General features: G+C 44.6%; 1 protein-coding gene across 7 annotated transcripts in view; it reads left to right on the top strand.

Moving 5' to 3' along the window:
• LOC143942800 (NACHT, LRR and PYD domains-containing protein 3-like) overlaps positions 1 to 12,152 on the top strand; it is a 415,453-nt gene that overhangs the window by 352,614 nt on the left and 50,687 nt on the right. For 6 of the 7 annotated variants that reach the window (XM_077464200.1, XM_077464197.1, XM_077464199.1 and 3 more), the window contains one exon: positions 5,349 to 5,513. The exons of the other annotated variant lie outside the window; for it this stretch is intronic. In XM_077464200.1, the coding sequence (XP_077320326.1) occupies positions 5,349 to 5,513 (165 nt within the window). The remainder of the gene's footprint in view (positions 1 to 5,348; positions 5,514 to 12,152) is intronic. 7 annotated transcript variants of the gene reach the window in all.

Genomic DNA, 12,152 nt, shown 5'->3' on the forward strand with positions numbered 1-12,152 from the left:
GCAGAAAGGCATGGAACATGCTTTTCTGCCCAGACAAGTATGCGATTCACCTCTTTTTGTGCTACCAGACTCCTGGTACCGCCCTGGTGATTGATATAGGCCACTGCTGTGGCATTGTCGAACTGAACCCGAATAGGGAGACCCCGTAGTCTGGAAGACCACCTTATGAGAGCCATATAAACTGCCCGGATCTCCAAGACATTTATGGGCAATAGTTGCTCGATAGCAGACCATTTCCCCTGCGAGCACGTCTCCTCTAACACTGCTCCCCAGCCTGTCAGGCTGGCATCTGTCGTAATAACCTTCCATGGAAGAGGAAGAAAGGTTTTGCCTTTCAGCAAATTTTCGGTTTGTAACCACCAGGCGAGACTCCTGCGTGTACCTGGGATAGACGCATAGGAAGATCCAAGGATTGGGGCTTCCTGTTCCAAGCCGCAAGGATGCATCTTTGCAGAGGCCTTGAGTGGAACTGGGCAAATGGAACGGCCTCAAAGGAGGCGACCATTTTCCCTAACAGTCTCATGCACAATTGAATGGGGGGAGATCTTCTGCCCAGAATTAGGCGCACCAGATCCTTGATGGCCAAGGCTGTTGGCCTTGGAAGAAACACCTTGCCCTGAGCGGTGTCGATAAACATACCCAGGTATTCCAACCTGGTAGCAGGCTGTAGGGATGACTTTTCTAGGTTTATAATCCAACCTAGGCGTTCCAGATGTTCTAGTGTTCTGGAAACACTGTGGTTCAGGAACGCTACTGTTTTGTCCATGAGAAGCAAGTCGTCTAGATAAGCCATGATGGCTATACCCTGAGCTCTTAGGTTTGCCAAGAGAGGGTCCAGAATCTTTGTGAAGACTCGAGGGGCTGTATCGAGCCCGAACGGCAAGGCCACAAATTGAAAATGGTGCCCCTCTACCGTGAACCTTAGATACCTTTGGTGTGCGGGAAAAATTGGCACATGGAGATATGCATCCTTGATGTCTATTGATGCCATAAACTCTCCCCCTTGCAGGGAGGAGACCACAGTGCAAATTGACTGCATTCGGAAGGACTGGATGCGTAAAAACCAGTTCAGATCCTTCAGATCCAGGATAGGTCTGACCCTTCCATTTGGCTTCGGAACGGTGAAGAGATTTCAGTAAAACCTTGAACTCTGTTCTTTTAGGTCCATTTCTACTATCACCCCTTGGGATAGTAAGTGATCTAAGGCCAGAAATAGCGTTTTTTGCTTTACTGGATCCCTGGGGATCCTTGATCTTAGAAAGAGAGAAGGTGGAATCTCCTGAAACTCTAGCTTGTAGCCCAGAGATACCGAAGAGATCACCCACTTGTCCCGGACCTCTTCCCACCAGGCTTCCGCAAAATGCCGAAAACTTCCCCCCACTCGGCCGAGTGGGGGCGCCCCTTCACAAGGAAGCTTTTGGGCTCTGCTTGGCAGGCTTCTGCCCCCAAGTCTTTTTCTGCCCTTGGGCCCGGCCCTGAGCCTTTCCTGTAGAGGAGGGTTGAGAAGGCCGTCGCCACTGCTTAGAGCTCGATGCTCCGGGGGAGAGAGAACGCCTAAATGACGGACGTTTGCTCTTTTTGACTGGAAGGAGAGTAGATTTACCCCCTGAAATTTTTTGGACGAATTTGTCTAATTCTTCTACAAACAGACGTTCCCTTTTAAACGGGAACCCAATCAAATGCTTCTTTCACGATAGCTCAGCTGCCCAATTCTTTAACCATAGGGCCCTTCACATGTGTACCAACAGGAGAGATAAACGAGATGCTTGTTGGACAGAATCCAAAATCGCATCAATCTTGAAACACAGAATTTGAGGTATCTCTTCATAATTCTCCACTTCCTCACTGAGAAGGAGCCCAAGCATCCGCTTAACCTGTTCCTTGAGGAACTGACACAACCCCACGGCTGCGACTGTAGGTTGCACTACAGCGCCAGTCATGGAAAAGGAGGCTTTTAATAATGTTTCCAACCTTTTATCAGTTGGATCTTTAAATACCTGAGCATTATCCAATGGACAGGTCAGGTTTTTATTCACACAAACAGCCACATCAACAGATGGGACCCCGCATTTCTTGGTGAAACTTTCCTCCAGAGGATAATGCATAGAAAACCTTTTAGGAGGAGTAAACAGTTTATCGGGATGTCCCCAATCCTCATACATCAATTTATCCATTAAGGGATGAATTGGGAAGGAAAAAGCAGTCTGTGGGGCTTTCCTGACTCCTAGGGAAGAAACAGAGGACGTAGCGACTTCAGCAGCAGGCATTCTGAATGTGGTACGCACCAATTCAGTATAATACTGCACCTGTTTTCTGAGCGCCTGGGAGGAGGGGACTCTCTCCTCTTCCTCTGATTCCTCCAACTGCTCAAGATCCCTGTCCCAAGATAGGGATCTCTCCTCATTGTCAGAAGAATCATCTGAGAGAGGAATCTCAGCAGAGGGAGGAGATCTACCCCTTTTCCTGCTATCTTTTAGGGAAGCAGAAATAAAATTCATTATTCTCCCTTCAAAACCCTCCAATGTAGCCCTAAGGGAGTCCTCAGTGACATATACCGGGGCTGGGACATTAGGAGAGGCTGCAAAACCTGACAGGGGCACTGACTCATCCTGAGAGGCTGGCTCCAGTCTTGCAGGGGGGATAGTAACTTACAGGCATTTTTAGAACCCCTGGACCCAGGCGGTGATTTACCGGTGCCCTTGTTACCTCCCCCTGAGACCCTCTTACGAGGAGACATAGTCCCAAGCTACAAGCAGAGGTACTAGTACAAAGTGCAATCACTGTTGTGCTAAAAGTCTCACAACAATATATAGATGCTTAATACTGCACAACCTGATGCTGAGTAGGTGTCTAGGTTTGCCTGGATCCAATCCCCTGGGATTCTTACTGCCCACAGCTCCTGTGTCTCTCACTTACAGTCCCCTGACGCTCTGGGCTTTTTAAAACTGCTGCCTGCGCAGTACAGCGACATGCACACTAACGTGCACGGCTCACAACCACACTCCACCCTCCTCCATTAGCCCGGGAGCGCCCTCGACTCGCGTGCATCCAGGGGGGGAAAGGAGTCTCATCAAAGCTGCGTGGGACCCCCAGACTACGAGGGACCCCCTGTATTACCTTGTTGTGGCAGGGACTGCAGTGGAGACGTGAGACCTCTGGAAGACCTCAGGCTTCACTGAGCATGTGTACTGAAAGGCATGTAAGTATGCATCAGGCTGCTCTTACTCCCTCTAGTGGTGGAAACCAGGTAAGACATACAACTACTCAAAATGTAGAAATCCATCATATAATTATATATATAGGATTAACTTCCCTTACCTGTCCTCGCCGCAGGAACTGCTGAAACAGACAGATTCCAGCCTTCACCCATCACGGTGGGCAGAGTTAGCCAACCTTCAGGTTTATCTGGGGTTCTTTCTCAGAAGAACCTTCTACCTGGACCTTGTAAAAGACTCTGCCAGAAACTTTCATGTGCTCTGTGTAAACAGTACACCAAGTCTGGTTTTCCCAGAGCCCAGTCTTCCAATACGAGAGAACTTACAGGCCAAACCTCACTTCTTCGGATGACGAGGCCTGGGTACCATACCATCTTGGGAGTCAAATATCAGCCCGAGATATGGATCCGGTTTGTTGTAGCCCTTAGGCCCCTGCCCAGAGCTTTCTTCATAGCACATGTTTTACGTGACCAACCACCATAGACACTGGCGAAAAAAAACTGAGGTGCCTCCCATATGGGAGGGGTTATATAGGGGAGGAATTCTCCTTAATTGGGGTTAACCAGTGTCCAATCATCAGAGGTGACTATATAACCCACTATGTAATGAGCTCCTGTGTCCCGTGATGTATGATCAAGAAATACAATATCACCCAAGGTATCCAGACAATGGCCGCAATCACATTACATAGAAAGGAAAAAGCCTCCATGTCACTGCCTGGACTCCATCATACACGGCTGCAGTCCAGAGCGGTGTGTGCTCTGAGTTCTGTGTAGACTCGTGTATATGATGGAAGTGTACAATCTGTGATTCTATATATATTTAAGGATGATGCACTATGAGGCTTTTTCTTTTCTATGTAATGTGATTGCGGCCATTGTCTGGATACCTCGGGTGATATTGGAGATACTACCTGGAGGTCTGACATTCCGTGGCACAGTCTGTTCTCATCAGAAGCCGGCTTGAGCGGAGTGGCGCTACTGGATGGATATAAACAAGCATGTCTGGGCCTTGCTTGTGGGGACAAACCTTTTGGTAAGTGACTTGTTAGCTCACTGGTGAGGGGGAGATTGATTAAAATTGCTGCAAAGAGGTCGCAATTGATCATCATTGATTTGAACCATCTGGATGAATCTCTGGGACTTCTTATTCTGTTACTGCACCAGTCACTGTATGGTGATTGGAGATGGAAGTAATGGTGAATGGCTTGAAGAAAATCCACTTTTTTACCTTTATAAATTTTCTCTTGATGTTTTAAAATTTTTAAGATAACTTTGTTGCTCTTCATGTTTATTTATTTTTGCATATTATAAGTTATATAGATGGAAGTAGCTGTGAATAGGTTGCAGGAGATCTGCCTTTACATGTATGAAAGTGTATTTTTGTAGTGAATGTAATTGTTATATCTGATCACTATTGGTGGAATTAGCACATCTAGTATAATATAGAAGACTGCAGCCATTGTATATAACATTCACACAATATAAATGTAAAAATATAACAATAAAAGTGAGACTCCTCAACACAAAACTCCCTATAAGTGTATATATAATAATGGTATGGAGACTATTTCACTGATAACTAATGAAGAGAATTTATAATCGGCATATATAAAATTAGTGCAGCAATATTAGTACAAATTTTCAAGAAAGGTCCAAATAAAGAACGGTAATAATAAAATCTTCTCCACACCATAAGATCAAATCCTCCACCATGATGTTCAAAGGAAATCCCAAAGTACAATGGTGTCACTTTTAGTCAATGAAGTTTCCACAACAGGAGTGAGACTTCTGTGACCATCAAAGTGAATCCCCACAACTGAATCCAAGACTTAGCAGAAGGTTGGAGGTGAAAGCCTAGAGGTCAGTGTGAGTGTGTATGGTCCAATCCCCATACAGGAATAATGAATGGATCACACCACCTCATCCACTTCTCAAGTCACATTTAGTAATTGGGATCCACAAAAAGAGAAATCCTCCAATAGTGTAGATGATCGATCGTGTTTTATAAAGTGATCTAATATTAATGATTCCAATAAAGAGAAATGAGTTCCTTTCATGTAGAGAATAGTTACATTCATTCCTGGGGGAGAAATTAATTTTCTTCTGGTAACATTCTTCTCTTCTTCTACAGATTGGATACTAATCACCTGACAGACAGTTCCTGCCCCCACCTGGCATCTGGAATAAGAAATAACCAGACACTGAGGACACTGAACCTGGATGGGAACAATCTGGGGGGTCCTCATTTCAGGGATCTGATGGAAGCTCTGACAACAAGCTGGATAGAGAAATTACAGTGAGTATAACAGGACTGACTGAGACAATAATATTCTGGGACAGTTTTATATATAAACCACATAAATAATATAGAAATATGAGAATGTCATCAAATTCCATCTTTAGACTCCATAAGGCTCCATGCACACGGGGCTTAACCACTTTCACACCGGAACATTTTGCTGGTCAATGACCAGAGGTCTTTTTACAATTTGGCACTGCGCTGCTTTAACTGGTAATTGCGCGGTCATGCAATGTTGTACCCAAACAAAATTTGCGTCCTTTTTTTCCCACAAATAGAGCTTTCTTTTAAAGGTATTTGACTGACTGATTTCTATTTTTTGCGATATAAACGTAAAAAGACCGTAAATTTGGAAAAAAAAAGATATTTTCTACTTTTTGTTATTGTTATTGGTATTTTATATTTTGCCACAAGTTGCGGGAAAATTACAAACTTTAATTTTTTTTTATTTTTTTTTCACAAAGTTGTCACTAAATGATATATTGCTCACACATGCCATGGGCATATGTGAAATGACACCCCAAAATAAATTCTGCTGCTTCTCCTGAGTATGGGGATACCACATGTGTGGGATTTTTTGGGAGCCTAGCCGCGTACGGGGCCCCAAAACCCAAGCACCGCCTTCAGGTTTTCTAAGGGTGTAAATTTTTGATTTCACTCCTCACTACCTATTACAGTTTTGAAGGCCATAAAATGCCAAGATGGCACAAAACCCCCACAAATGACCCCATTTTAGAAAGTAGACACCCCAAGCTATTTGCTGAGAGGCATATTGAGTCCATGGAATATTTTATATTTTGCCACAAGTTGCGGGAAAATTACAAACTTTAATTTTTTTTTATTTTTTTTTCACAAAGTTGTCACTAAATGATATATTGCTCACACATGCCATGGGCATATGTGAAATGACACCCCAAAATAAATTCTGCTGCTTCTCCTGAGTACGGGGATACCACATGTGTGGGATTTTTTGGGAGCCTAGCCGTGTACGGGGCCCCGAAAGCCAAGAACCGCCTTCAGGTTTTCTAAGGGCGTAAATATTTGACTTCACTCCTCACTACCTATTACAGTTTTGAAGGCCATAAAATGCCAAGATGGCACAAAACCCCCACAAATGACCCCATTTTAGAAAGTAGACACCCCAAGCTATTTGCTGAGAGGCATGTTGAGTCCATGGAATATTTTATATTTTGCCACAAGTTGCGGGAAAATTACAAACTTTTTTTTTATTTATTTTTTTCACAAAGTTGTTACTAAATGATATATTGCTCACGCATGCCATGGGCATATGTGAAATGACACCCCAAAATAAATTCTGCTGCTTCTCCTGAGTACGGGGATACCACATGTGTGGGACTTTTTGGGAGCCTAGCCACGTACGGGGCCCCAAAAACCAAGCACCGCCTTCAGGTTTTCTAAGGGCGTAAATTTTTGATTTCACTCCTCACTACCTATTACAGTTTTGAAGGCCATAAAATGCCAAGATGGCACAAAACCCCCACAAATGACCCCATTTTAGAAAGTAGACACCCCAAGCTATTTGCTGAGAGGCATATTGAGTCCATGGAATATTTTATATTTTGCCACAAGTTGCGGGAAAATTACAAACTTTTATTTATTTATTTATTTATTTTCACAAAGTTGTCACTAAATGATATATTGCTCACACATGCCATGGGCATATGTGAAATGACACCCCACAATAAATTCTGCTGCTTCTCCTGAGTATGGGGATACCACATGTGTGGGACTTTTTGGGAGCCTAGCCGCGTAACCATGGCATGTTTGAGCAATATATCATTTAATGACAACTTTGTGCAAAAAAAAAATAAAAAAATAATAATAATGTCTTTTTTCCGCAACTTTTGTCAAAATATAAAATATTCCATGGACTCGACATGCCTCTCAGCAAATAGTTTGGGGTGTCTACTTTCTAAAATGGGGTCATTTGGGGAGGTTTTGAACTGTCCTAGCATTTTATGCACAACATTTAGAAGCTTATGTCACACATCACCCACTCTTCTAACCACTTCAAAAAAAAGCCCTTTCTGACACTTTTTGTTTACATGGAAAAATATTTTTTTTTGCAAGAAATTTACTTTGAACCCCCAAACATGAAGTATTTTTTTAAAGCAAAGGCCCTACAGATTAAAATGGTGGGTGTTTCATTTTTTTTTTCATACGGTATTTGCGCAGCGATTTTTCAAACGCATTTTTTGGGGAAAAAACACACTTTTTATTTTATTTATACATTTTTAATGCAGTAAAAATCACTATATTGCCCAAATGTTTGATGAAATAAAAAATATGATCTTAGACCGAGTACATGGATACCAAACACGACATGCTTTAAAATTGCGCAGAAACGTGCAGCGGCGACAAACTACATACATTTTTAAAAGCCTTTAAATGCCCTTACAGGTGACCACTTTAGATTTACGGAGGGGGTCTACTGCTAAAATTAGTACCCTCGATCTGACCTTCATGGTGATACGCTTGCATTCAACGTTGCGCCTTAGCAGGGGGGACAGGTGTGTTTTTTTTGTGTTTTTTTTATTATTTATTTTGCTTTTTTATTTTATTTTTAAACTGTTCCTTTCATTTATATATTTTTTTTAGCATTTTTATTGTTATCTCAGGGAATGTAAATATCCCCTATGATTGCAATAGGTAGTGACAGGTACTCTTTTTTGAAAAAATGAGGGTCTATCAGACCCTAGATCTCTCCTCTGTCCTCAAAGCATCTGACCACACCAAGATCGGTGTGATAAAATGCTTTCCCAATTTCCCAATGGCGCCGTTTACATCCCGCAAAATCTAAGTCATGAAATGCTCGTAGCTTCCGGTTTCTTAGGCCATAGAGATGATTGGAGCCATTCTGGTCTCTGATCAGCTCTATGGTCAGCTGCCGGAACCACCTGCTGCATTCTCAGGTTCCCTGTTGGGACAGGAGAGCCTGAGAAAACCATGGAAGATGGTGCGGGGGGGGGGGGACATTCCCTCTCACTGCTTGTAAAAGTAGTCTAGAGGCTAATTAGCCGCTAGGATTGCTTTTACATAAAAGCCGACCGCTGGCTGAAAAGAATGATACCTAAACCTGCAGGCATCATTCTGGTATAAGCACTCAAAGTCAAGCAACATACCAGTATGTTGCTGGAACTGGTTGGGCATATATTGTAATTTTTTTTCATGCAGCCTGTGGGCTGAACGAAACAAAAATATTGATCGGTGGGTATGCCCACCATTAGAATACCTCCCTTCATCCACCCACTTCTAATGGTGGGCATACATGCACCATTTATATATGCCGAAGCATGGGGGCATCCTCCCACAAAAGGTAGGAGCAAATCGCTCCTCCACCCCTTATGCCCCCATGCTTCGGCATATATGCTCTTTTTTAACTGTGGTGGTGAAATCAACTCCGACAGTGCTGGAGTCGTGCCTTTATGTATCGTGGGAGCAAACGCTGTTGCTGTCAAGATAAATAAATCCGCGCTGCAGCTGAATGGCGTACCTGAAAACAAAAAATGGTTAACAATAAAACATTGCAGAATAGAATGCAGTACAAAGGAGCAGAACAATAGAGAGAGAATAGAGAGAGAGAGAGAACAATAAAACGACAGCTATTTTTGTTTTTTTTATTTTATATTTTTTTGTTTTTTTACTTTTTTTTTTTTAAACACTTTTTTATGTAACTTTAAGGCCGCGTACACACGGGCGGATTGTCTGTCCAACTTAGTCCGCTGAACCGTGTTTCAGCGGACAATCCGCTTGTGTGTGGGCTTCAGCGGACTTTTTCAGCGGACTGTCTGACAAACCAAGTCTTACGGAATTTCCGTAATTTTGTCCGTCCAAACTTGGTTTTGTCCGTCCAAACTTGGTTTCAGCGGACAGTCCGCTCGTGTGTAGGCAAGTTGGACGGACTAAGTATGGCGCATGCTCAGAATGGATTTACACGGCCGAAGGTTGCATTACAGTGTATAGGACGTAGTTTTTCTAGTCCCGTTGTACGTGCCGTATACGTCATCGCGCAAGCTTTCAGCGGATTGTCTGTTCATCGTGTGTGGTCAAGTCCGTTCATTCAAATGTTGGATGGACTGTCTGTCGGATTGTCTGACGAACTTAGTTGGGCAGACAATCCACCCGTGTGTACGCGGCCTAACACTTCTGTTGTAACGTTTCCAGTGGTTTGGGTCTCTCAAAATGCAATGGCATCTTGGGAGACCCTGTGAACGTGTGCCTAGCCTGTGCAATGCTGTACCCTACGCTAATACTCAACTAGTTCATGGTAGCGTTCAAAACATTCACCAATGCAAAGACCAGGATTGTCAGGACAGCGGGGACAACAATAACGGGTGTCACGCCTATATCCGCGCTTTCTGTAGACACGACATTTTCTTTGGGGGGCTCGTTGGGTAGGGGTACTCGGGAGGACATAAGGATAATGCCTCTCATGCAGCCGGCATACTGCATCTGGTTGGGGAACGTGAGGTGGAGCACCGCCTGGATACAGAAGGGCTCTGACGATATCCTCCTGGAATTTAAGGAAGGATCCAGTCCGTCCTGAAGCTTTGTGTAGTACATAAGCATTCAGCATAGCCAATTGGAACAAATAAACAGACACTTTTTTGTACCAGCGTCTGGCCTTACGGGCAACTAGATATGGCGCCAACAACTGGTCATTGAGGTCCACCCCTCCCATATTTTGGTTATATTCGTGGACACAGAGGGGTTTCTCCACAATACCAGTCGCCGTAGGAATTTGGACCGTCGTGTCTGCATGAAGGGAGGTAAGAACGAAAACATTCTTATTATCCCTCCACTTCATAGCGAGCAAATTATTACTCCGCAAGCAGGCTCTCTCCCCCAGCCTAAGACGGGACTCTACAAGCCGCTGGGGAAAGCCCCGGCGATTAGGTTGCACGGTGCCACATGCTCCAATCTGCTGATCAAACAAGTGACTAAACAGTGGCACGCTTGTGTAATAATTGTCCACGTACAAGTGGTACCCCTTTCCGAATAAGGGTGACACCATGTCCCACACTATCTTACCAGCGCTTCCTATGTAGTCAGGGCAGTTCTCCGGCTCTACGTGACTATCTTTACCCTCATAAACCATGAAACTACGTGTATAGCCTGTGGCCCTGTCACAGAGCTTATACACCTTGACCCCGTATCTGGAACGCTTGTTGGGAACGTATTGTTTGAATGACAAGCGACCAGAAAACTTAATCAGGGACTCATCAACGCAGACAACTTGATGGGGAGTAAACAAGTCTGCAAAACGTTGGTTGAAGTGGTTTATGAGGGGCCGAATTTTGTAGAGCCGATCGTATTCAGGGTCTCCACGAGGATGACAGAGTTCATTGTCGCTGAAGTGCATGAACCGCAAAATCATCTCGTATCGTGCCCTGGACATGGAAGCAGAGAACACGCGCATATGGTGAATTGGGTCAGTGGACCAATATGACCGCAACTCACTCTTTTTGGTTATGCCCATGTTGAGGGAGAGGCCCAGAAAGATCTTAAATTCGGAAACTGTAATTGGTTTCCATTGTCTGGCAAGGGCGGACTGGGGAATAGTGGCGATGTGTTGAGCAGCGTACAAATTGCTTTGGTCCACAATAGATCTATAGAGATCTTCGGTGAAAAACAGTGAGTAAAAGTCAAGTGTCGTAAAATCAACTGTTTCCACGTTAATGCGTTAGGTTGGCCAGTGAATGGGGGAAGTACGGGTTCTGGAGAAGTGGTGGGCACCAATCAGGATTGGCGAATTCTGCAGGAAGGGCACTATGGGTACGACGGGCCTGTCTTTGTCTTCGTCTTGGTGGCAGCGGGACACTACTTGTGCTTGCCACCTCGCCAGCTTGAACTGCACTTATGGGACTCGCCACGTCACCACGTGTTACTGCAGTGCTGGATGTACGTTTAGGGTGTACTAGGCCACTTGTGCTTGCCAGTTCACCAAAAGGATGAGCGGCTCTAGTACGTCTCTGCTCCATACGAGGGACCTGCGGTTCCTCCACCTGAACAACAGAAAACATTCGGGATCGGGTACACCTGCCCTTAACAGGGACCTCATCTCCGTCGCCAGAGCTATCTGTCATGGAGCCGCTGTCCTCTACAGGATCGTATTCTGAGCCTGAATCTGACAGATGAGTGACGTCCTCTTCACTATCTGTCATGCTCAGAAACGTGTAGGCCTCTTCACTAGTGTACCTTCGCTTTGCCATTTTGGGCTCTAAATTTAGGGGTACACTAGTGAGACTCACAGGTAAAAAAAGCACCTAGGCTGTCAGCGACTGTATCAAAACGCTACGAAAAAAACTGTTAGCGATCGCAGGGATCAAGCCTGACTCTGCGAACGCTCCAGTTATGTGTGTTGTGTTTTGTAAGTGACAGTGATCGATCGATACTGCACTTGGGTGGGCTGGGCTGGGCGGAGGGGCTAAACGCAGGTGCTAGCAGGTATCTGGGCTGATCCCGCTAACAATGCGTTTTGGGAAACCTAAACTGCTGGCGACGCTAATTTAGATCTGATCAGATACTATATTACTAAGGGAGGTGTATGCTTTGCGCGTGGGTGTTAGCGGTACTGACACTAACCTGACGCTGGGGCGACGCAGACCTTATCTG

The sequence above is a fragment of the Lithobates pipiens genome, unplaced genomic scaffold (genome assembly GCF_037356315.1).
Source record: "Lithobates pipiens isolate NorthernLeopardFrog02 unplaced genomic scaffold, aLitPip1_a1.2 Scaffold_30, whole genome shotgun sequence".
NCBI lineage: Eukaryota > Metazoa > Chordata > Amphibia > Anura > Ranidae > Lithobates > Lithobates pipiens.